General features: G+C 39.1%; 1 protein-coding gene across 4 annotated transcripts in view; it reads left to right on the top strand.

The window, feature by feature from the left end:
- Window positions 1-25,198, top strand: part of CPNE8 (copine 8) — a 191,837-nt gene that overhangs the window by 101,099 nt on the left and 65,540 nt on the right. For all 4 annotated transcript variants that reach the window (XM_059682550.1, XM_059682551.1, XM_059682552.1 and 1 more), the window contains 2 exons: window positions 769-810; window positions 22,357-22,432. In XM_059682550.1, the coding sequence (XP_059538533.1) occupies window positions 769-810; window positions 22,357-22,432 (118 nt within the window). The remainder of the gene's footprint in view (window positions 1-768; window positions 811-22,356; window positions 22,433-25,198) is intronic.

Below are 25,198 nucleotides of genomic sequence, written 5' to 3'. Positions count from 1 at the left end.
ACTAATATCATAGAAGGAACTATTGATTACCAATATGTCATTATTTTTATTCTAAAATGTATCATGCCATTTGACTGTCATTTTATTCTTTTAATTGGATTATAATTTAATTAACTGGTTATCCTTTCTCTAAGAAGGTGCTTTTCATACTGTAGTTCAGTATCACCTGGTGAACCTTGTAGAAATTCAGGTTCTCAGGCCCCAACCCAGGTTACTGACCCAGGAACTCTGGGGATGAGGTCCAAGGATGCATGTTTTTAACAAGCCCTTCCTGGGATTCTGGTCTGTGCTGTGATGAGAAATCCTGTTCTGACACAATGTTTTCAAAAGGAGAGATGTAGCTGAATGTGTCTCCCTGTTGAGGAGGGAGCTCTGTCACACTACATGCCTCTCCCATATACTTTCCCTGCTTCCTTTACAGAATCAGTGCAGATTGTAGAAACCTCGGCTAAGACACCAATTGAATTTAGCAATCAAATGATCAAAGACAAGTTCAAATTACTGTGTAAAGCCTTCAGGCGTACACTATTTTGTCTCTAAAAACTACAATTCATTTATTTTGTTTTTGATGGATATTTTTTATTGTGGATAGTATTACAGATGCCTCCTGTTTACCCCCCTTAACTCCCCGTCCTCCAAGCCCCTATTCCCCCCAGATCTTCACTACCCTATTGCCCATGTCCATGGTCTATGACATATAAGTTCTTGGGTTTATATATCATTTTGTCTTACTAAGTAACTTTATGTGTGCGTTTTTCTCATGGACAGAACAATCAAAGTACAGGTGTATGACTGGGATCGAGATGGGAGGTAAGACATTGTTTCTTCTTTTACTCTTGCTCTTGGCACTTAATATGTTTTAATAAATAAGTATACTGAAATGACCATGTTTTTGCATTTTAATTTTGTCCTCTTTTTCCAAATATTGCTGAAGTGTTTACATGAGATTTTAAGATTGAGTGTATTTTCTTTAATGTGGAGATTAAAATAGAGAGGTCTTCCTCATTTCCAGTAACATAGTACATTTGGATCTGATATTTCTCATGGTATCCAACTTACAGATGTTGTTTTATTTCTGTATCTCACAATCTCTCCGAAGATTCCTATAATCTTTATATCCCATATCATCCATGGGAACACACCTGAGTCTTCACCCCTTCCCCTCCAAAACAGACATACCCCTCACAACAAACAACAAAATAAAATGCAGGATTATGTCTGATGATTGCCAGTAAAAATAGTTGTTCCGAGTTCCGCAATTATGGTCTCCCTCTGCACATCACAGCAGACGTTAAAGACTAAAAAAGAGGGAATGTACTACCTTTTTTCTTTCTCCTTACGTATTGTCCCACTGTTTCTATTGTTTTAAATAGGGTTGATTTTGAGGTGTTTTTAGATGATGTTAAAGCCAAGGTACCCAGTAATGCTCAAATCTCGCCTTGGCCTAGAAAACAGCCTCTCCGAGTGGTTCCAGGAAGTGAACATAGGGAGGCCAAGGAGAATGACAAGTTGGAAAACAAAGGGCATTTAATTTTTCTTGGCTGCATGCCCTAAATTCCAGCCCAGAGGTGACTGGTAAATGGAGCTAAAGCATGAGGTTAAAGCTCAAGATCTAAGGCTTTTCTCTCTGCATTGTATGCAAGCCAGCACCCAGGCTCTAAGGGTCTGGATACCTGAACACTCCTATTAATATAGGAACAGGTTGGATCAAAAAGATTGGCTGGTCCTGAGAGGGCACCTCCCCTCACCCTTCTGCTGCTTGGATAGGAAAATGTCTAATTGGAGCACCTCATGCAAGCATGCATGTGCCATTTACACATACACTCACACATACGGTCCATTACGTGTCCTGGAATTTAGCCCAATTATCATTTTCTCCTTTCTAAGGAGTGATAAGGGAGGATGGAGCGAAAGGTAGAGATTATACTCCACACGGCGGCAATTACCAAACAGTTATATAAGACTCAGTGATTTCAATCTTCAAACTATAACCCAAACATGATGGTGCTAAAGTGGCCTAACGTTTTTTGACTTAACGTTTATACCTAGAGATGATCAATGCTGTATCACTGATCTTTGGATTCCTGTCAGATTACTCATTTAATTATTTGTTTATTTAGAGTTTCTTTACACAAATTCTGCATGCATTCTGAAGAAATCTCACAAGATAACCTAATGTGTTTCCATAGGGACTGATGCCTGATTGCTTCACTAAACTTTATTCACTGAGAAAATGAGTTTTGCTCCTCAGAATAAATAGGAAAGAAACAATGCCAATGTGTAAAGTAGGCGTTCTGCCTTCTATAATATATCCAATGATATACATATAGGGTGTGTCATATAGAGTTTTATAATAGATCACATACATTTTAATTGAGAATGGGCAAAAGTTGTGGCCTTTTTCTAGTATTTTTAGGAAATTGGGGGAAATTTTAACTTAATAACTTATGAACTAGGTATAAATTCAGATTACATGTGTATCCATGACAATTCAATCCTAATTTGCAAACTGTAGATATTTTATTGTATTGCTTTGAAGGGTGAATTTTTATTACTCTCCTGTTGTCTTCAGTCTACGTCTGAGCCACAAAATTTTTAAATAGCTTTGAAAGTGAGAATTACCTTGAAATTCAGTTATCTTTTCTTTTGATGTTGGAGTGTTGAGCATTTCTATACAGGATATGACACATTGACTATTTCTAATGTGCCAGATTTCTTTGAGCATTTTTTATTTTATTTCCCACTTAATTTTCACAATAAGGGATAAATACTATAAAGGCTGGGGTAAAAGTAGGTTTACAATAATTAATAAATAATAATTCAGGTATAAACTCTCTTTCACTTACAACTGTAAAGCTACTTTTGCCCCACCCACCCCATATCGATACCATTTTATAGATGAAGAAACCAACGCAAATAAGTAAAATGCCTAAATCACACAACTAGTAAATGGTGGAGCCAAGACCCAAACTCTCCAGTATGCTTCCAGTGGTGCATTCATAATTAATACACTATATATTTTTATAACATTATAATTAAAAATTCTGACACTTAAATAAAAGCCTTCAACCTGGACATTGGTCTTATCCTATGATTCTTTGGTAATTGACAATGTGGTGATTAGAGGAATTCAAGGGCTATTTAAGAAAGCTTTTAACATAAGTATGTTATCTGACATTTTATATTATCTGGAAAAATGGATGAAACATTCGCAGGAAGCAAGTCTTGTGTAACAGGCAGTTAGGTAGAGAGAAGTATTACATATTTTGAAAGAATCTTAATAGACATTGAATGGGTCAGTTAAATGTATAAAACACCTGATGTAGATTATGAGAATGATAGCTAAAATGAGATCAAGAGCAAGTGAAAGAGAGATAGGGAAAAAATAGAGATAGAGAAAGAGGCCATTTATGAAATGTACTGAAAAGAAGTGAAGGATTTGGATCTTTATATTGGGAAAAATTTTTCAACAAAAACAATGATTTACTTTTTGAGACATGGATTTAGAAACAAGTTAAATATTTTGATTTATTTTGTAAGCTCATGTTGTCATTGTATCATCAACTCTTTGGGGAAAGATTGGAATTGGTGGATATGGTGTTGATTAATTTTTAAATTTCACTTCTACATACCACCCATAACAGCACATTCAAAAAAAAAAAATTGGGGGAATTAAAGACTTATCCTATATAATAAAAGCCTAATATGAAAATTGACCAAATGGCAGAATGACCAGTTGCTATGATGCACACTGACCACCAGGGGGCAGATACTCAATGCAGGAGCTGCCCCCAGCCCACAGGCCCCAGGCCATCCAAGGCGGGTGCCAATGGGGTCTCCTCCCTCCCCAACAGAGGGCGGCGACCAGTGGTGGGGGCGGGGCCAGCAAGCAGGCGGCGCCAGACCAGCCAAGGCGGGTGCCAGCGGGGCCCCCTGATCGCCCACCAGTTGCCCCACAGATCATCCCTGATTGCCAGCCAGGCCTAGGAACCCTACCTGTGCATGAATTTCATGCACTGGGCCTCTAGTTGATAATAAAGGGAGTGAAATTAGGAGGGAGAGGTTGTTAGGGGTACTTTAAACATTTCTTAGAAATGAATTATGATTAGTAGAATATTTAGAGGAAGGTTTTGTGATTTTACAAGTGGTATAATAGCTTCTTAATGTTGGGGTAAAATTATCTTTCTTTGATCCAAAATATAGCTTTACATTTTGTATGAAAAATTTCAGTGTAAAAAAATTTTTTTCAGTGTATAATTCTATATAATTCATGTACGCTAAAGCAGCACTTTTCAAAGTTAGCAAAATTATTAGAATGTGGGTGAAATATAAAAGGCAAAATTAAAATCATGATTAAATAATTATTGAAAACCCTTTCAACTAAATAATATGTAGGAAATTATAAAAGCATATTAATCTCCAATAAAAATGAAGTATAAAACGTGTAAAATCCATATATTAATTTTATAATGCAGTAAAAATAGGCACTGTATAGACTGTTATATAAGTGATATTCCAGCTTGTGGTTCTGTGTGATATAATAAAATCAGGTTATTATACCTTTTCCATGAATTTTTGTTTATCTGACATAATTTCCCAAGTTCTTCCCTTAAGTCAGAGTGAATATATGATACCCATTATATTTCATAATGAATGTAATTACCGGCAGAGATTGTTTTCTATTTTTTATGTTTTTTTCCCCATCATCTTTAATATTTGTCAAAAATCCTGTGCACTTATCACTCTTTTTAGAAAGGATTATTTGTTCAGTGGATTTTTTTTAACAGTATAAACCAGCATTTTCTAATAGAAATATAAGGTGAGTCACATAAGTAATTTTAAATTTTCTAGTGGCAACATTAAAAAGTAAAAATACACCAGTGAAATTAATGTAATGATATATTTTATTTAATCCTATATGTTTAAAATATTACTTTAATATAAGGTCAATATAAAAATTATTGATATATTTTACATTTTAAAAATATTTTATTTTATTGATTTGAGAGAGAGAGGAAGGGAGAAGGATAGAGAGATAGAAACATTGATCGGCCACCTCCTGCAGGCCCCTCACCAGGAACCTAGCCAGCAACCTGGGAATGTGCCCTGAACTGGAATTGAACCAACCCCTTGGTTCAGGGGTTGACACTCAGTCACTGAGCCACACCAGCAGGGCAAGAATTTCTTACATTTTTTTTATACTAAATTTTGAAATCTGTTATGTATTTTATGCTTACAGCACATCCCAGTTCAGACTAACTACATTTCAAGTAACCAACCTATATCAACATATGGTTGGTGGCTACCATGTTGGACAACATCATGTAAACTTTAATGAAGTATACAGTCTACATCCTAAATAATTTCATATCAGATGAAATGTTTTCCAAGCATGTAACAGAAGTTTAGAATTATTCCCTTATAAAAAGTGGAAAAACTGTTCAGATATCTATATTTTTTTGTGTATAAATTTAACCATGAGAAACCAAGAAATGATGTGATCTTTCATCTAGAGAGAATATTTTGTTCAAAGATTCAAGTGGAAAATACTTGACAGTGTTGCTTGCTTACAATTACATTTTCTTTTACTAGCTAGGTACTTCAGATAGTTGAGATAATGATATTCACAGACTTTCAGAAATGGTGTAGTCTTGAGTCACAATTCTGATGGTGTGTTTGACTCAGTTCATCAACTTGAAATTATTTCTGAAGCAAACGTCTCGTGTGTCTATGAGGCCTACAAAAATGTGGTAATGCTGTTGAGCAAATAACCAGTTGACATGAAATGAGGTACCTTGCCTTGAGTTCCTCTAGAACAGAAGAAATGTAGTCATTTGTCCTTTTCTATTTCAACAATTAACAGTGGCTTAGCGTGCAGAGGCATTACTTGGCCTTGATATGAATAATCAGTTTAAATGGACTCAATTTTCCACAAGTTAAACCACTTTGCTTAAATCACCCCCGTAGTCCCCACCATTTCTTCAAGGAATGTGCAAAATGAATGTTTAAATCTCATTTTAACAATTGAAAGCCTGAAGTGCTGAGGAACTGACTAGTCTTGGTTACAAAGCAATCAGTGGAGGTATCCTTGAAAAGCTTCACTTGATGGAAGTTGCTTCGGCTGACTTTGTGTGGCTTAAATTAAAATTCAGGGAGCATTAGTGGAACAGCTCTGCATTAAATCCGTGTGGCTTTAATGTGGGACTGATTGTAAAAGGGCCACCAAGTGCGTCACTGTCTCCCATAAAATGATGATGGGAAGAAAGGGCTCAGCCAGTGAACTGCTTCTGATGTCTATTATCACTCTGTATTTTATCACATCTAGTCATTTTAAATAGTGATACTTATTATCAGTGCAAACTTCATTTATCTGTGAAATGTGTATGGATGCTGTCAGCTTGTAGTTACCTTTGAAGGTAATATTTGATAAATGCATTTGATGTTTTGTTCCTGTGATTATGCGTCATCCTGGTATGAAATAAGTGTTACTTGTAAGGAGCATGTGTAAATCTTTTATATTTTTTCATTTATTTTAAATATCTTCACGCATTCTAATTAACCCTTTTCTAACAATAGCCCTCTATTTGCTTGCAGTTAACTCTGTGTCCTAAAAGCATATTCAATAGACAAAATTCAGCCGCTTTCCTTGTTCCACTACCTATCACTTCTTTGAGACTTAAAAAATGTTGATAAACGGAATTGCATAATGTACATATTGCTTACTGACATACTATTGTTTCTTCCACCTATTAAATTTTTAAGTAATTTTTTTTGTTTGTTTGTTTGTTTTTGTTAATCCTCACCTGAGCATATTTTTTCATTGATTTTTAGGGAGAGTGGAAGAGAGAGGGAAAGACAGAGAGAAACATTGTCGTGAGAGAAACATATCCATTGGTTGCCTCCTGCACAAGCCCTGACCAGGGCCTGGGCTGGGGAGGAGCCTGCAACCTAGGTATGTGCCCTTGACCAGAATTGAACCTGGGACCCTTTGGTCCACAGGTCAATGCTCTATCCACTGAGCAAAACCGGCTAGGGCTTAAGTAATTTTTGTAAATCACTTTTGGAAAAAAATTGTTATTGATCATTTATTATGTACTAAAGTGTTTTCCAGGTGATGCAACTTAATGAAAAACTCTAATCTTCATATAACAATATTTTTAATTTTTCTTAATATGTTTTGTTATATTCTTCCACTCACCTGGTGTGATTTTGGATTCTATCAGATCTATATTTCAAGGGGGGGGGGGAGGGGGAAAGCTTGTTCTAATTTTCAATAAAAAGAAAATTATATATACATTGACTTTTACTATAAGATATTTGCAGGATAGGTTTGGGGATATTTCAGGGTTGGCCATGTGCTTTTTTATCACCATAAACTTGCTTAGATAACCTCGACACTTTGAAAGCTGTTCTGTGTTCATTTTTGCCTGTTGGTTTTCTGTTCAGGCCCAATTTAATGCTATCAGTTGTCAGAAAGCTTTCCTTTATGCATCTAAATTCATTGAATTCCATTCTCCTGTGTGTTGTGCTTACCATTTAGGAATGGGTATTAGCATATCTAACACATTATGACTTAGGTTGAAATGATTTCTTTCTGCTTTATCTCTCATATGAAATTATAAGCTGCTGAGGTTAAGGACCGTGTTTTGTTTTGATATTTCTCACAAAGCATATTGCAGTGCCTTTAATGCAGTTGCTTCTTGCTGTGTTATTTCAGTACTATAGGAGAGAGCATTTGAAATAACTGTCATCTCTCTAATGAACACTCAATCCTCCATCAGTGCTTTTAGATCTCCTCCTTTCCACCCTTTACTTGAAACTATGAAATTATCTTGAATAATATGAGAGCTTTTATTTCTCTAGTGAAATTTCAGGCAGTGAGGAATTAATTCAGCTGTCATTTTTGTCTCTTTTTTTCCCACCATTTGCAGACATCTTAGATTTTATATTAAGATCATATATCTGTCATACAGATGATATTTTCTGCTTTATTCCATATTTAAATACTGATGACTTTCACCAACTCAACAGTAGAACTATCTAATTCAAGTCAACAAATAGAATAAATTTTGATTTTCGATCACCTTACTATTTATTTGACTCCATTAGAATGTCATCAGTCAAACTGGAATATAAGTTAATTTCTAATTTTGCTATAACATTAGAGTCCTCAGTGATTGAAAGGACCTTTACAGTTAGCTTTTTATTTTATAAGAAGGAGGCTGAGTCTAATTATTTCCAATTTTGAGTTAATCGTCAATTTTAGCACTAAATCTGCCTTTCCTTTTATAGATTTTGTTTTATTGTGAGAAGATCAGGGTTGATGTTCAAAATTTTTATCAAGTAAATGGTGGGTTGGGTACTTGAAGCCCTTGCTTTGCCAAGGTAACCTTTTAATTGCTAGGTTGTGGGGTGGCCTGGAGAGTTCAGGAAAGTGTCTTTAGAAGCTGGAGTAGTAGGAGGCACATAGAGATTCTCACCAGAGGCTAAACATCAATGTGAGAATAGACAGATGTTTCTAAATTTTTTAAAAAATATATTTTTATTGATTTTAGAGATGAAGGTAGAGAGAGATAGAAACATCAGTGATGAGAGAGAATCATTGATTGGCTGCCTCTTGCATGCCCCATGCTGGAGATCGAGCCTACAACCTGGATGTGTGCTCTGACTGGGAATCAAACGGTGACCTCCTGGTTCATAGGTCAATGCTCAACCACTGAGCAACACTGGCCAGGCTGTTTCTAAATTTTTACATTGGCATTTAATCTACTGATTCACACAACTTGAATCCTAATCTCTAGGCATTACCATAATCCCAAACTTGCAGACTTGAAAAATTATAATCATATTAATCCCTCCCTTGCTTTCATCCACCATATCCTGTCAACTGCCGCCTCTTCCATCGGTAAGAAATAGACAGTGAAATGATGCTGATTTTCTTAAAGTTAATTTTAAATTATGTACAGTTTCCACTGGGTTAAAAGATGGACTAAATATGGGCATTTATAAAAAGAGTATAAATACTTATTGCAAAGTTAAAATGAGTTTTTGCAATAGTGTCATAATTTTTATAATATAATGGAAATAATAAGATAATCATAAGAAGATGATAGTAAGATACTGGAAGAATAGTAAAGAGAGCAACTAAGCCATAGAAAATAATTTTACAATGCAGCTTAGGGAAAGGGAATAGAAATCAAAATTAAAGAAAGTTTGAATCATAGAAATGGAAGAAAAAGAATTAAAGTCATAGAATTTAGCTATACTAATAAAAGGGTAACATGCAAATGGTTGGGACACCCTCACGCATAACAACTGATCAGCAGGCTATGTGTGCAGCAGGTGCAGGTGGGCGGGGATTTGCAGCGTTGGGGACTTGAATCACGCCATCACAATCCATCACCAGGAGGCCAATGGCCCAGTGGAGGCCTCCACACGGTAAGGCCTGGGGATCCCTCGGTGCCATGTGGCATGGAGGCTGGGCCCCCAGCTCCAGCCTACCTCTTTGGGGCAGTCTATCGAGGAGCCTGGATGGGTGGGCAGGGCCTACCTCTTTGGGGTGATGGATTGTGGGACTTCCATGCTGTGACAGGGCACTGGCCAGGCTGGGGGACTTCCCCCCACCCCGAGTGCATGAATCTTTGCACCGGGCCACTAGTTTAGTTATAAAAAAAGAAGGAAATATATGGTGAAGGACTGAAGAATAGAACAAAATATTCTAATGAACTCTGAAATGGGGCAAAAGAGTGGAGCTGAGGTTTTATAAATTTGTGTGAGAAAAGATGGGGGTTATAAGTCCACCTTTGCAAAATAAATAATTTTATATCTCTAGTGCCACCATTGCTGAATTAGGGTTAACTCTTTGTCATAAAAAATAACAAGGTATCTGGAAATCTTAGTCTTTTATTTAGTCTGTAGACATAATTTAGTATTAAAACCTATAACTCCTGGAACCCAACATTCTACAGAAACTCAAGTGGAGGCCTGCTAGGGAGGTAGGCGATTTGTTTGAGGACAACCCAGATTCTACTTTTAATGAGAATAGACAGCATATATATGGGTCTTGTTTTCTTCTCAGTTGAGCTACTCTATGTCTTTTGGTTGAAACATTTAAGCCATTTACATTTAAATCGATTATTGAGAGGTCCATATTTAGAGCCATTTTATTCTTTATAACTATGTTTCTATTTTATTTTATTATTTGTTTTCTAATTCTTAAAGAAGTCCCAATAAAATTTCATGTAATACTTGTTTGGTGGTAATGAACCCATTTAGCTTTTTCTTGCCTGGGAAGCTCCTTATTTTTCCTTCAAATCTAAATGATAGCCTTGCTGGGTAAAATAATCTTGGTTGTAGGTCCTTGGTTTTAAATACTTTCAATGTTTCATGCCAATCCCTTCCTGCCTGAAATGTTTCTTTTGAGAAATCAGCTGACTGTTTTATGGGGCTCCCTTGTAGGTAACTGCCTTTTTCTTGTTGCTTTTTAGATTCTATTTGCCATTTTTATTATGAGGCGTCTTGGTGTCCACCTCTTTGGGTTCAACTTGTTTGGGATTCTTTGCATTTCCTGGAATTGTGTGTCTTTTTCTTTCACCAGCTTAGGGAATATTTTAGTCACTATTTCTTCAGGTAAATTCTTAATCCTTTGTCCTTTCTCTGTCTCTCTTTTTCTGGTACCCATATGATGTGGATGTGTTATGCTTGATATTGTTCCAAAGGTCTCTTAAACTCTCCTCATTTAATTTTTTTTTTCCTTTTTGCTGCTATGATTGGGTCTTTTTACTGCCATGTTTTCCAAATCTCTGATTCATTCATCTGCTTCATGTAACCTACTGTTGATTCCTTCTGGTGTATCCTTCATTTTACATTTTCTATTCTTAATTTCTTACAGATTCTTCTTTATGGTTTCTATATCCATTTTTAATGCTTACTATCTCTTTAAGTTCTCACTAAGTTTATCCATTCTTCTTCTAAGTTCCTTGAGGATTCTTATAACCATGGTTTTGAACTCTGTATCTGATAGATGGCTTGCTTTCATTTCATTTAGTTCTTTTTCTGGGGATTTCTTCTGTTCTTTCATTTGTGGCATGTTTCTTTGTCTCCCCATTTTGGCTGCTTCTCTGTGTTTGTTTCTGAGTATTAGGTAAATCAGCTATGTCTTCCAGTATGGGTATGGTAGCCTTATGGAGTAGGTGTCTTATGGGGCTTGATGGTGCAGTCTCTCTGAGCACCTGCACTAGGTGCTCCAGGAATGTCTGTTGTGTGGGTTATGTGAGTTCTCCTGTTACAGTTGAATTTTGATTGCTGTTAGCCTATTCGTGGGTGGGGTTAACTCTCAGGCTGGCTATGAGGATTGACTCAGACCACAGTATATGAGGTAGTGTGTGGGAGCTGAATTTATGAAGCGGAATTCGCCCAGCAGGGTCTGGTGCCTGCTGAGATCTCCCTTTGAGTGCGCTGTTTGTGGAGCTAATTGGGTCATGCTCTGATGTGGTCTGAAGTCATCCACTGGGTCTGTTGTTCCTGGCCTCTTGGGAGGGATTCCAGTGCAGGTGGATGTCAGGCACTGCCTGTGATCAGCCCTGGGTTACCTGTTTCAGGCTATAAAGTGATTCACAGTTTGTGATTGCCTCTGCTGGGTCTGGGTGCACATGGGAGTGGCTAAGCTGCATACCAAGTCTAGCTTTTACCAGCCCCGAGCCCAGAGACAGGCCAGCAAAAGGCCCAAGACAGCTCGAGATCTACCTCTGCCTGCCAACTGCCTGTTAGCCCAGTCACAGAAAGAGGCTCTGGCGGTACTCAATTAGGGGAGGTGGCTTCTTAGTGAGTCACCAGGTCAGCACCAGTGGTGTTCACCAGGTTGATACAGATTTAAACTCGGCACCAGTTCTGGGTTTGAGGTCACTCATCAAAAGTGTCAGGGTACACCAACACCAGCCCCCACCTACCAGGGCCTTATATACCTTGGTGGTAGAGCGGGCTCTCAGGGAATTTTCAGGGTGAGGACAAAAGAGTTCATCAGGCTAACAAAGACCAAGATTTAGCCCTGTGGAAGGAGGGCTCTGCGTAGGAGTGGTGGTTCCAGTGTGCAAGGGAAAAATGGTCCTTGATTTAGAACTACACAACTCAGTCTTTGCCACCTCCTGAGACTGCCCGGACCTCTTCAAGAGCCTTTCATGAATGTCTGCCACAGGAGTCCAGGCTGGTGGCAGCCAGCTGATCCTCCACAGGGCCAGAGCTTCTCAGGGCAGGGCCACAGGGAGTTTGGAGGGTCGCGCTAGTGCATTCCCTTAGCTGATGCCATATGCAGAGTAGTGCTTGAGCAGGAAGCTCAAGCTTCCTGTGGGCAGTGTGGGTGAGGGACTCCGCACAGGGATCTTGGCAGCTGTACCTTTTGCCTTTTCCTCAAAGTCACACATCCTCTGAGCCACCCTCCCTCTGCTGTAGTGCAGGGTGAGTGGCTGCCAATGATATTTTGTGTGCTGCCCCTTTAAGAGGGTGCTAGGTTTGTATCAGACACCTATCTCTCCCTGAAGGTCAGAATCCCTGCTGATCGTCACAGTCAGATGTTATGTGGGCTCCTCTTTTTGGCTCTGGTACACTGGGCTGGGGGTCCAGCAAGAGGTGGAGACCCCATGCTCCTCAGGGTGAACTTTGAGGCTGAGATAACCCTTTGGTCCTCAGCCACTGCATGTGCGTGGGAGGCCAGCCCTTTTGCATTTCTGCCCTGCCTTCCAGTCTCAATGTAAATTTTTCTCCAAATCCTTGGCTATAGGACTTCTGTTTAGTTAGTCTTCAGCTGGTTATCCAGGTTGATTGTTCTATAATTTAGTGGTAATTCCAGTTTGGTCTTGAGAGGAGGGGAGTGTAACTTCCACTTACTCAGCCATGATATGGGATAGGTCAGATTCTTTTGTGTGGTCTGATGATAGTAACATTACTTAAAAATACCACCACTACCACCAACACAAATCTATGTGTGTTTTGGGGATTGTTAAAAAGAACTCAATGAGTTGCCTCTACGTGGTTGGGGAGAGCCTTTTGTGAGTAGCAGACATTATTAACACTCTTCGGCTCTCTTTAGAAAATGACGACACATAAGTATATGTATGTGTATGTATACGCATAGATAGGTATATGCATGTATGTGTATATGTATATGTATATGTATATGTATATGTATATGTATATGTATATGTATATGTATATGTATATGTATTCTTCAGCAGCTGGGCTGCCTTTGGAGGTGAATTGGCAAAAGTAGCCAAAGAGAGCCCAGTGTCAACTAAACATTCAATCAACCCTCTAGGAAATGACATCAAGATGATTTGTTCACCAAAGTTTGCAGTTTCTTGCAACTTTAGAAATAATTCACTTGGGTAACATTTATCCAGAACTGCACAATTGCCTCAAAAGTCTGAAAATCTAAATTTACAAAAAGTCTTAATAGGAAAAAGTCATTATATCTTCATATTATCCTCCAGTCTGTGACCGTCCTTCAGTCTTTCTGAGCCTCCAAACTTTTGTAGAGTATCGGCCAGTAATTTTGGCTAATGCCTTTCAATTTTTGTTTGCCTTATTTTTCTTATGATTAGATTTGATTATGCATTATTGTGTTGTCCTCATCAGTGTTTTCATATCCAGGGGTAGTTGATGACAATATATGGTTTGAAAATGTCACCCAATGCTATTCGATTGTTTAGACCAGTGAAGAGACAAAAGAGGAAATGTATCTCTGAAGAGACAAGAGTTGGATTGGGTCACAGGGGTTGGAAGTAGGAGATAATGAACTCTTCTCCCTGTGTCTTACTTATGCTGCACACTTCCAAGCTACCACAAGGTAGGGAAGGACAGATTCCTCTGTGAAATCATTCATGGCACCTGAGCTCCCTTCCTAACTCTGAAATTCACTCTGAAAGGTCTAAGCTTTTGTCTGAACGTGATTTTCTGCTTCAGTAGCCTGGGGATAGTGATAGTGGAAAGAAGAGCACTAAATGAGTAAAAAGCATTCCAAATAATTTGATTCCTCTCTGACCTTATTCATGTGCTCAAAACAAGCATTAAAAGACAAAGTTGGTTGAAAACCAACATACAACTTGCATTATGATTAAAGTGGAAAGTTTATATTGAAGGTACTCATTATGTCTGGAATAACAGGGTATTACTGTAGAATCACTCCTCATAAGAGCCTTTGAATTTTACACATGATGAGAAATTATAATCAGATCAATCAATTAAAGGTACAGAATTAATCTCTTCCTTAATCATTGACTTTGATGGATATTTTAATTTTATTCAGGAGGCAAATAAGACTTGTGCTTGTGTGTAAATAAAAATGAAAGGATTGTGATTATAAAGACTTTTGCTTGTGCTCCCTGTTGAATACAGTGATTTTCTGGTTACCTGATCTGAAATGAATTGTAAGTCAGTGGCATAAGAGAGCACAATACCATAATTCAAGGTGCCATGTTTTGCCTACGAAGCATAAATATTTAAACATTTGCATTACTATTTCTGAACGAGTGGATTAAGTAGCTGTGACATATTAACTCATGTTCTTTTGGGTATGATTGAAATATTGCATTCAATCCATACACCCCTGTGGGGGGAAAAACACACAAATCCCTGTGTTCTATGAAACGTTAAGAAGAAAATCTCATTTCAATGTCTTGCTTCCTTAACTGGTGCCAGCTTTGTGATATGATATGGCAGCCATGTTGCAGGTGAGAATTTAAGAGTTCCATTCTGTTCATGGGAGGAGCAGTACACAAGTACACCCCAGTCTTCCTACTTTCTCTAAAAGTTGTTTATAAATTGAAATTTAGAAAATCAGAAGCAGAGCTGGAAACCTAAAGTGCTGCTTTTTTTGTGTGTTTTATTTTTAAAGGGAAGGTTGTTTAATGCAATGCATTTTATGTTTTGTAAGCTTGTTATTGTAAGTATTAAGGGGTATTAAGCAAAATTTGTTGCTTACATTTCCAAGACCAGGACTTCCTTATATCTAGGACCATGTACTGACATTCTATTTTACAGAGGTCATATTAGTCTTATCTATAAAAAATATATAGGTCTTAGCAGGTAGTGTTTTTTAATGGAAAATGATAAGTATTTCACCGTAATAAAATGTTGTTGTTATTATTATTATTATTATTATTATTATTATTATTGGGTAAATAACACAACCATAGATAATTGTATACCCTACCCCCTGCCCCAGATAATGCATTTGCCAAATTCCCAGCTACTATGTTGCTATTATCAGATATTTTAATTCTACATGTATTTTAAATCTCACCAGACATTATAATAATAATTTTATAGCCAATATTGACACATTATTGTTACCAAAAGTCCATAATATATTCAGATTTCCTTAATTTTTACCTAGTGTCCTTTTACTGTTCTATGATTCCATCCAGGATACCATATTACATTTAGTTGTCTTATGGGCCTATAGGCACCTCTTGGCTGATGTGTGTGTTTTTTTTATGGTTAGGCTATGGATGTGGACTTTTGAGAGGAAAACCAGAGGTAAAGTGCCATTTTTATCATGTCATATCACACTATCAGCATGAGTTACCACTTTTGATGTTGACCTTGAGCATTTGACTGAGGTAGTGGCTGCCAGGTTTCTCCACTATCAGCTACTCTTTGATCCCCTTTCTACACTGTACTCGTTGGAAAGAAGTCACTATGCACAGCCTACACTAAAGGAGAGGGAGTTACACCCCTCTTTAAGGGCAGAATATCTACATAAATTATTTGGCATTCTTCTGCATTGGAGTTTTGTCCCTTCTTCCCATTTATTTTGTTGTCCAATCATTTATTTAGGTTGTGGACATTTATTTTATCCTTTGAGTTATACTACAAATAACTTCCTTTAATTTAAATACATCTTTCTCAGCCTGACTACTGGCAGTGTGAACTGGGAATAGAAGAAATCTCCCAAGGAATATGTTCCTTTAAAGTTTATCTAATTTACATTGTCTGGGGGATGTGTAACTTTTGAAAATTAACATTAGTTCCAATATGTTCACAAGCTACAACACTGTCCACACAGCATTAAGAGCAAGGTGCAAGATGGGGAGCCATTTCCACCTGGGATCAGGCGGAGCAGAACAGCAGAGGACCCACCACACACTGGCTCTTTCTGCAAATCTGCTTCCTGTCAATTTACCGACGGGCAAAAATAGTGCACATTTAAGTTTAACATCGGCAGTGCTTCAGGGCAGGGGAAGGGTGCTCCTCCCAGGGATTCAAGACTCATCAAAGGCTTGAAATTGACATTTCACTGTAGAATTCTTTGCCTTTACTTATATCACTTCCACCAACATTGTGCTTAAAACTGTGTTTGTGTGTGTTAGGGGGTGGAGGGTGTTCAGAAATGCAAAAGTTAGCTTTCTTCAAGAAGTGTAAAGTTTACCAGGGAGATATAAAACTTACCCTCAAACCATTATTACACAAGTTAGAATTCGCAATAGATGAAGCCTAGAATGTGTGGTTAACAGCGTGCTCCTTGGATTCAGACAGAGTTGGAGTTTGGGTTGTGAGTCCACTGCTTAGGAGTTGAGTTGTTTTAGAGAAGATACTCCACTTCCCGAAAACCTAGTTTCCTCATCTGTAACATCAGGGTAACAACCTCTGTGTATTATTTATTACACGTAATTGTGCTCATGATATATTTATGTAAATGAATTAACACAGTTTTGAACACATAGTAATTGCTCAATAAATGTTAGCCTTATAATCCTATCTAATAAAAGAGAAACATGCAAATTAGCCATCCCTCCACTACGCTTAAGCCATACCCACCATCCTCACCCTACAGCCAATGAGGAGTGAAGGCGGGGCAGGTACTTCCCCCATGTTGCCATGGCGATGCTGGGGAAGTTCCAGCCCCATGGCCACTTGTGCATGCACAGGTGCAGGGAGACGGGGTCAGGGCAGTTGCTTGCGCGCACACGGGTGCTGGGGAGCTGGAGGTGGGGTGGGGCGTGCAGATGCCCCCGGGGAGCCAGAGTCAGGGCGGGAGCTTGTGTGTGCATGGGCACTAGGGAGCTGGGGATGGGACGGGGTGCAGGGATGCCAGGGAGCCGCCATCGGGGTAGGAGCTGCCCCCGTGTCGCCATGATGATGCGGGGGAAGCTTTCACCCCATTGGAGTGGGTGGGTGGGCGCTGGTGGAGGTTCTCGCTCTGCAGCTGCTTGCACGCGCTGGCACCAAAAGGCCTGTGTCCCTGGGATAGGCATCCTTGGGAGTCAGGAAACCCCGAGCCTGTAGGCCCAGGGTCCCAGAATGTGACAGAGGGTGCACGTCGGGCTAAGGGGACTTCTCCCCCCCTACCCCCGTGCATGAATCTTCGTGCACCGGGCCCCTAGTTATTATACATATTTAAATAGTTTCAGTTATCTTTCTGTTCTAATAGAGGCTACATTTTATATTGAAATATCATTAGTAAAATTGTGAAATGGAGAAAGTTCAGGATGTCTGGGAATGTGGCCCAGTCCCATTTTGTCCAGAGTCTGGTATGTGTGTGGAGAAGTCCTGAAATATGAGATAAATCTGGAAGGGTCAATCAAGTTGAAGCTTTAAGAGTGTGTTGAGAGAAAAATTGAGGAATCAGATGTAAATCAGATCAGGGAGTAAACTCTATTTTGTAAATGTAGTCAGAGAGGCTTATAGTACAGGAAAGTTATTTTAGTTTCAATTAAGTTAATAGGAAATAGCGAAACAGTATTATTGAATCACAAGGAAATTGTGATTTATTATGAAAATCTTTTGTCATATTTCTCTGTATAGTGAAAGTTGTTTCAATGTTATACCATTGAAAATCATGAACAGATATAAATATATAGCACATTTAATTTTCCTCCCTTTAATCTTAATAAAATCTAGGAATAATTGATGATGGGGGAAAAGATAATTATAAGAATAAATCAGTGAAAACCATGTTTAATACTTTTTTAAAGTACCAATCTATAATTTAATATAGTTTTTTAAGTAGGACAGGTAACAAAGAAAACTATAAAAATGTCCAATATTTTGAGACATCTATAACAAAATTGACCTGAGAATCTCTCTACTTATCCATCCAAATTCTCTGACTTATTCTGGAGACAAGGCACCTTACTTCTAAGATTGACTATTTTATTGTGCTACTTACTGCCTTATGTTCATGAACTTTGAACACATTCTCACCTCTTGATCATCCATTTTTAATTTCACAGAAATGTCTCAGAGGCTGAAAAGCAATTTGTGACTCACTTAATTCATTTTCTCCTCTATAACACAAGAATAGCATTTCATTTGTTTGATATGCAAATTCATTTTTTTATTCAAAATAGCCATCTTGAACAAGATTCAGAATGGGGGGCAAGTTTTTACTCATTTTTAAATTTATGTATGTCCTCTTATTCTTAAAAGGATCCAAGGCAGCTTATAAGATATAATAAACATCTATCCTAATAAAAGGGTAATATGGTAATTAGACCTGATATCTTCCAGACTTCCTTCCTGACAAAGCCAGGAGCGTGGCTGGCCTGCAAACTCCCTGCAGCCCCTCGACCAGGCCACCCTGGCCCCCAGCGGGGACCCCCATCCCGATGTGGGGCATGGCCATCCTGCAAACCGCTGGCAGCCCCTTGCCCAGGCTGTCCTGTCTCAGTGGGGACCCCTATCCTGATGGGGGCATGGCTGGTCTGAAAACAGCCCCAGACCCCTCACTTAGGCTGGCCCTGCCCCCTAGCTGGGACCCCCACCCTGATCGAGGGCAGGGCTGGCCTGAAAACCCTGTGGCCCCTGTCCTGGCGGCCCTGCCCCCCAGTGGGGATCTCCCCACCCCAATCCAGGGCCCCCATCACGGCAGGCCAGCTGGCCCCAACTGTGCACCAGGCTTCTATCCTATATAATAAAAGGGTAATATGCAAACTGACCCTAATGGCAGAACAACCGCTGGACCAGTCACTATGAGACACACTGACCACCTCTTAGTCCCTTTTCCTGGCTGGCAGACTCTGATTGCTTGATGGCCACCCGAGACAGGGACAGGGCGGTGAGCGGGCGGGAACAGCTGACCTCTTGGTCCCTTCCCCTGGCCATCAGGCACCAATCACCCTATGGCGAATGGGGAACCGGGAGTGGGTGGTGGCAGGGGGCAGGGCCGGCTGCGGGCAGCTGGGGAAGATGGCCCTGATTGCAGGCCAGGCCTAGGGACCGTACCCGTGTATGAATTTCATGAGCTGGGCCTCTAGTATTATATACAGCACATAGTAGAACCTAGTGAACTAAACAATGTGAGCAAGTTGAAGCCAGGAGAAAATATTGGAGAACTATCGGAAAAGGCTGTAGGGGACAGTGCAGAGAGTTGTACCCCAGGCTGAGAGTTGTACACCCTGGGACATGGAAGCTGATATGCAATGCAGTCCATCCTAACCTTTCCCGAGAACTGCCTATCATTATGGAAAGATTTACAAACCTCGTGGCTGAAACAATTTAGTCCTGGAGGCACCCACTCTTTACAACCCTGGCCCCTATTGCCTGTAATCTGGTCCTGGGGTGCCTGGAGGCACCTACCCTCTGTAACCACGCCCCCCCCCCCCCCCCCGCCATAGCCTGCATGTTTTGTAATCTATAATGATTCTACCTTGCCTACTTTCCCATGCTTATAATTCCTACTTTCCCACATAATCTTTGTTCTACTGCCCAATATAAGCAGCCAGCTTATGGGGAGAGGCAGAGCAGATTTTTGTGGATGACCTGCTGCTCTCCCATGCTGCCAGCAGTATTGGAATAAACACTCATGTATGATTCAACCCTGTCTCTGCTTAATTGGCTCAAGTAGTGACAGGGAGCCCGAACCCCTTGGTTGTCCAGTTACAACTGGACTGGCTTTATAGATGGATGTATTACTTGGGACTTGATCAATTACATTTACTTGAGGACAGTAAATATTGCTTATCTCTAACAAGTTTTTGATTAGTGTTAAGTGGCAGGAATTTAATGTTAACAATAAGAGTTGAATTTAAACAGTTAACCAAGTGGGATTAAGATTTGTAAAATCAGAAAATTACCTAATGGCTTAAATAATTCAGGCATTATTTTTAAGGCCTCTATAATAGATTCCTACCACTCGTGTGGTGAGCTCTGGTTATATTAGGCTTGTCCATACTTATCAATATCAAAATGTTGTGGTGGAGTCCTATAAATAGAACCTTTATCTCAGTAATTATCACTTAAGATATCAGAAACACGCATAACAATGAAGGAGGATTGATTCAAAACAGAATCTCCCTAATTTAAGTTGTTAAGATCTGCAGAGGAAGATATCACAAGTATTAACTTGCACTTCTGAAGGTCAAAGAGAATTATTTATAAGAAATGTGTATCACTGCCCTAGCTGGTTTGGCTCAGTGGATAGAGCTTTGGCCTGCAGACTGGAGGGTCCTGGGTTCGATTCCAATCAAGGGCACATGCTCAGGCTGCAGGCTCGATCCCCAGTAAGGGGCGTGCAGGAGGCAGCCGATCAATGATTCTCTCTTATCATTGATGTTTCTGTCTCAGTATCTTCCTCTCCCTACCTCTCTGAAATCAATAAAAATATATTTAAAAAAAAAGAAATGTGTACTGTTTTATAATTTTCCTGTGTATCTTGAAAGAGTGAGAGTGCTTGGGGTTTGGGCTCATAAATGCAAATATATTTATCACAGCCTTCAATTAACTTTTTCCCCCCACCATTTTCACGTGTATAGATCTACTTCTGAAAATTAAATCTTGAAGAGGTTAAGGTTATACTGGGGTAGAGGAGTGCCATGTATAGAATACTGTGAGAAATGTAGAAGATCTTTGAGATAGAACTGGAAGCTAGATATCTAAGTGAGCTATATTTTAAATAATTCTTTAAAAAAATTTTAAATGTTTTTATTGTTTTCAGAGCGAGGAAGGAAGAGGGAGAGAGTGATAGAAACAGTGTTGACCATTAATGATGAGAAAGAATCATGGATTAGCTGCCTCCTTCATGCCCCCCACTGGGGATGAGCCCGCAACCCAGGCATGTGCCCTAACCAGGAATAGAACATGACCAGGGTTTCATAGGTCAGCGCTCAACCACTGAGCCACACCGGCTGGGCAATAATTCTTTTTAAAGAAACACTTCTTATTGCAGAAATTCTAATCAAATGAAATGACAGCTGGTGTTTTTCTTCCACATTCCATCTTTTAGAAATCGTATTTGCTTGGCTAGACACAACTTTTTTTTGTGGCTTGTCATTGGTCATCAGGTCTGTGGGAGGTTTATAGATTTTAGTGACTCAGCTAAGCATTAAACCAAACCCGGTGGCAGGGGGGAAGGGGGGGCAGGCGGGGGGGGGGGGGAATGTTCATTTTTATGATAATGAACAGATTTCATTTGCAAAGCAAATGGACCAATCTTAATTTCTATGGTAAGAATAGCAGCAAGATCCCTTATGTTTGTTATAGGACTTTAGTTCCTACAGTCTTCATCTTCTTCCTCTGAGGCACTACATTTTACCATGGGACGGATACCAACATTTCACCCTTATTTCTTAGCAGTTTGTGTTCAACCTAGCGCTGACCATTAAATTAGCAAAGAATAGTGGAATATAGTTCCCTCTAAACTGCTGAATGCATAACATGTCTTAAAGTTGCATAGGTCAGTCTCAGTAATCATGCTGATACGCATTTTATAGTTGGTGCTAACACATGCTTACTCAACCCCTCCCCCTCCCGCCGAAACTGAGAAGGCATCTGTAGAAGTTCTGCTTTCTCAGTGGCTATTGCTTTTAAAAGGTGAAGAAACTCAGAATAACCATGTTGGATATTCACGGTATACTTTTAAATTGTCCTTATTGAAAATAAGGCTTGGTGACTATTATCCATGTTAACAAGGGATAACCTTTTAAAAAAGAGTGTCCTATTATATCCTGATCACAGGAAAGTTTGGTGATTTTTTATATTTGTGATTATTGACATGTGTAATAATAAATTTTTGAATGTCTTAAACTTTCATCCCAATAAGTAATTATTTGGATACACAGGAGTTGAAATGTTTTTGAAATCTCAGTTGTTAAGCTAATATTCCTGTTTAAAATATTAATATTGGTGGGATAAATTAAATATTATTTGAATGTTAACAAAATGCAGTTTTTAAGTACACAAAATTTGGGGTTAAAGAACAATGAAATTACGTATCAGTCTCCTTTAAATTATAAGCTAAGCTATGTTTATAACAATATCAAGCATTTTCTTCATGATTAAACTATACATTTCTTAAAAACTTTAAACATAATTGACAGATATATGAAAACTAATACTATATGTCTTTTTCTCCCTTAATTTTAGTCATGATTTCATTGGAGAGTTTACAACGAGCTACAGGGAACTTTCTCGAGGGCAGTCACAATTCAATGTGTATGAGGTAAGAGGAATTTTATTATTTCCTCTGGAATAGATATATTTATGCTTTAAAAGTATAGACTTTGCAAAGGATAGTTGTCAAAGGTTAACTTAGTACATATATATATATGTATATATGAATCTTTAAAATTATTGACAGACTTGTTTCTGAGATTAAGCGATATTATTTCTCTTCAAGTGACATGGTCTTTTAAACCTATTTTGAGACATTTAAAGTTTTTGCCTATGTAACTTTTTCTTATTTTTAAAAATTTCAATAGTATGCAAGTTTATTTTTTTCTTAAGCTTCACGCTTCATGTTTGCCTTCCCACCAACCTCCTCCTTAAGCCCTTTTAAATCTAAAGAGTAAAATATGCATTTTAGTTGTGTCAGCATGGTGATATAAAATGAACTGTACTTGGCTTAGTGTGTTTGTGCACATTCACTGTGGTTTAAATGAAGACTAAAGGGAATGGCAAGGCATGATTCAGTTGTTAAAGAAATCTAAATTATTAAAGCAAACACACTGGTGATTTCTGCCTTAACAGCCAGGTCTGTGTTGAGCATATGCTATGTTTTAGCACTGTTAATCCTTGAGCTATGTTATCTGTACATTCTCTATATTTCTGAATTTAACATACATGGATAACAGATGAGAATACCTCAGTATTTAGTCAATAATGGTAACTATTTCCCTGCCAGATTGATGCTAAAATTGACCTCTTTTAGTTAAGAGTGGAGGAATCACCTCCTTCTACCACCTTACTGGCCTAAAGCAGTTGTATTCCATGCATTCATTCATGCATTAACTTATAAATGAAATATTTATTACATGGCTTCTATATTCTCACTCTGTATCCGGCCCTGGGGACACAAAGATGAATAAAAATTTCAGCGTCTGATGGGTGAGACAAACACAGGAAATATATTTAGTGTATTTTGAAAACTGCTATATATAATAGTATATACTTAGTGGACTATGAGATATTTGGGTTGGGGGCAAACTCAACCCAAGAAAGCTTTGTAGGCAAGGACAAAGATGGAGTAATGGATCAATTTTTTCTATCTAAGTCTTTAAAGGAAGGAATATTAAGGCTCTAAACAGGTAATGAAAGGAATGTAAGACAGGCTGTACTTACATAGAAGCCTGTTTTCTCTGTCTACCCTCAGAGCTGAGGAGGAACGGCCTGTGTACCAGTGCTCCTGGTACTTTGGACTCATCTACTGCCAATCACCACATAACCCTCCACAAACCAACCACTCTGCATGCGTTGGTGCCCTCCATATGTGCCCCAACAGTGTAAAACTCTGCCTTGGCCATCACCTGCCCTTTCAGCAGATTCGTGGTCAGCCAGTAATTAAGAATTAGAGCTTCCTCGGGTCTTTCCTGGCCATGCAGAGACCTGCTCATATACTTGACCTTCTAGATCCCAGCCATATATGCCTGAGCTTTTAAAAATCTAGATTAGTTTGGCAGGAAAAGTTTGTCTGATTTGTGGGATTATAGCATTATCTCCAGAATTGCAGTTATACTGGGTTGGAACTCATTTTGAGGCTATTGCTAGGTCTACAGTGGGGTCCTCGGTTGGTGTGCTTATTACCAGGGGCTCGATTGGTCCCTAGGTGGAAGAGACTGGCTTAGTGCCTTGCTCAGTAGGATGCTACTGGGTCTTCAGTCAGCTGACCTGTTAGTAGGTGCACAGGTCGGTGTGGCTTCTGCCAGGTGCCTGGGAGGTCTCCCCGCTTAGTGGGCCGGACCTGGGCCATGCCTACCAGGGCCTGGAACTAACCAGTTTCCATAGCCAAGACTGAGATCCATAGATCTGGCTCTGGAGGCATAGATGAGTGTCCTGTTAGGTCCCTGGGTGGGCTGGACCCAAATATAGGGATATTTCAGGATCTCCTGAGGTGCACACGAGTGTTTTATAGTGGGTCTCTGTGTCAGCAAGATTGCCTACAACTGTGGCTGGGTGGGTCTGGAAGTGAGTGTTGAGCCCTTTAAGGATCTAAGGGGTTGCAGATAGGACCATTACCCTGGATCTGCAGGACTGTTGGTGGACTGCAGCTGTGAAGGGGCCAGACCCAAGTAAAGGGCCCTTTTAGGATCTCCAAGAGTGCAGAAGGCGATGTGTCCTGCTGGATCCATATGCCAGCAAGCCGTCAGACTTTTTTAATCTTTATGATTTTTTGCGCTCTGTTTCAGCCAACCTGGGCCGATTACTTTTTTCTCTTGACCATTGCATTTGTCTATTCCCTTTCATTGGAGCCCTAGTTTAAATGAATAAATTCTAGTTCAAATAATACTTACTTATAAATTCTTTCATTTCCCTATTAAAATGCGCCCTTTACATTTTGGATTGAGACATGCTGAAAGATCCTTTCTTAAGGCACTTATCCTGTTAGATTGATTTATCCTATTAGATTAAGAGGCTTTCCTCGTCTTCATGTTCTCTCTATCCTCCCGTATAGAGAGAATATTACTGCACTGTAGGATGCAGTAATATTTCTCATGGCACAAACAGCCCCAAATTCAGTCTTTTGTCCACAAATTTTACCTTTACCAATTATTGTGCAGCCTGGGTGTCTGGTTGACATTATTACCAGAATAAAGCAATATAGTCCATAGAGCCCTTATATATCTACATATTTGGGTGATCTGCTATGTTAGTGTATTTAACCTACTGAAAAATTAAGTCTTTTGAGTATACTTTTCTGTCACAACGTATATATATTTTTTTCTACAAAGCACTTATTATTATTTAGAACCTTCAGTATTAAAAGTCTTTC

The sequence above is a fragment of the Myotis daubentonii genome, chromosome 2 (assembly GCF_963259705.1).
Source record: "Myotis daubentonii chromosome 2, mMyoDau2.1, whole genome shotgun sequence".
In the NCBI taxonomy this organism is placed as follows: Eukaryota; Metazoa; Chordata; class Mammalia; order Chiroptera; family Vespertilionidae; genus Myotis; species Myotis daubentonii.
Note: the sequence above shows the minus strand (reverse complement) of the source record. Positions and strands in the feature narration are given on the sequence as shown.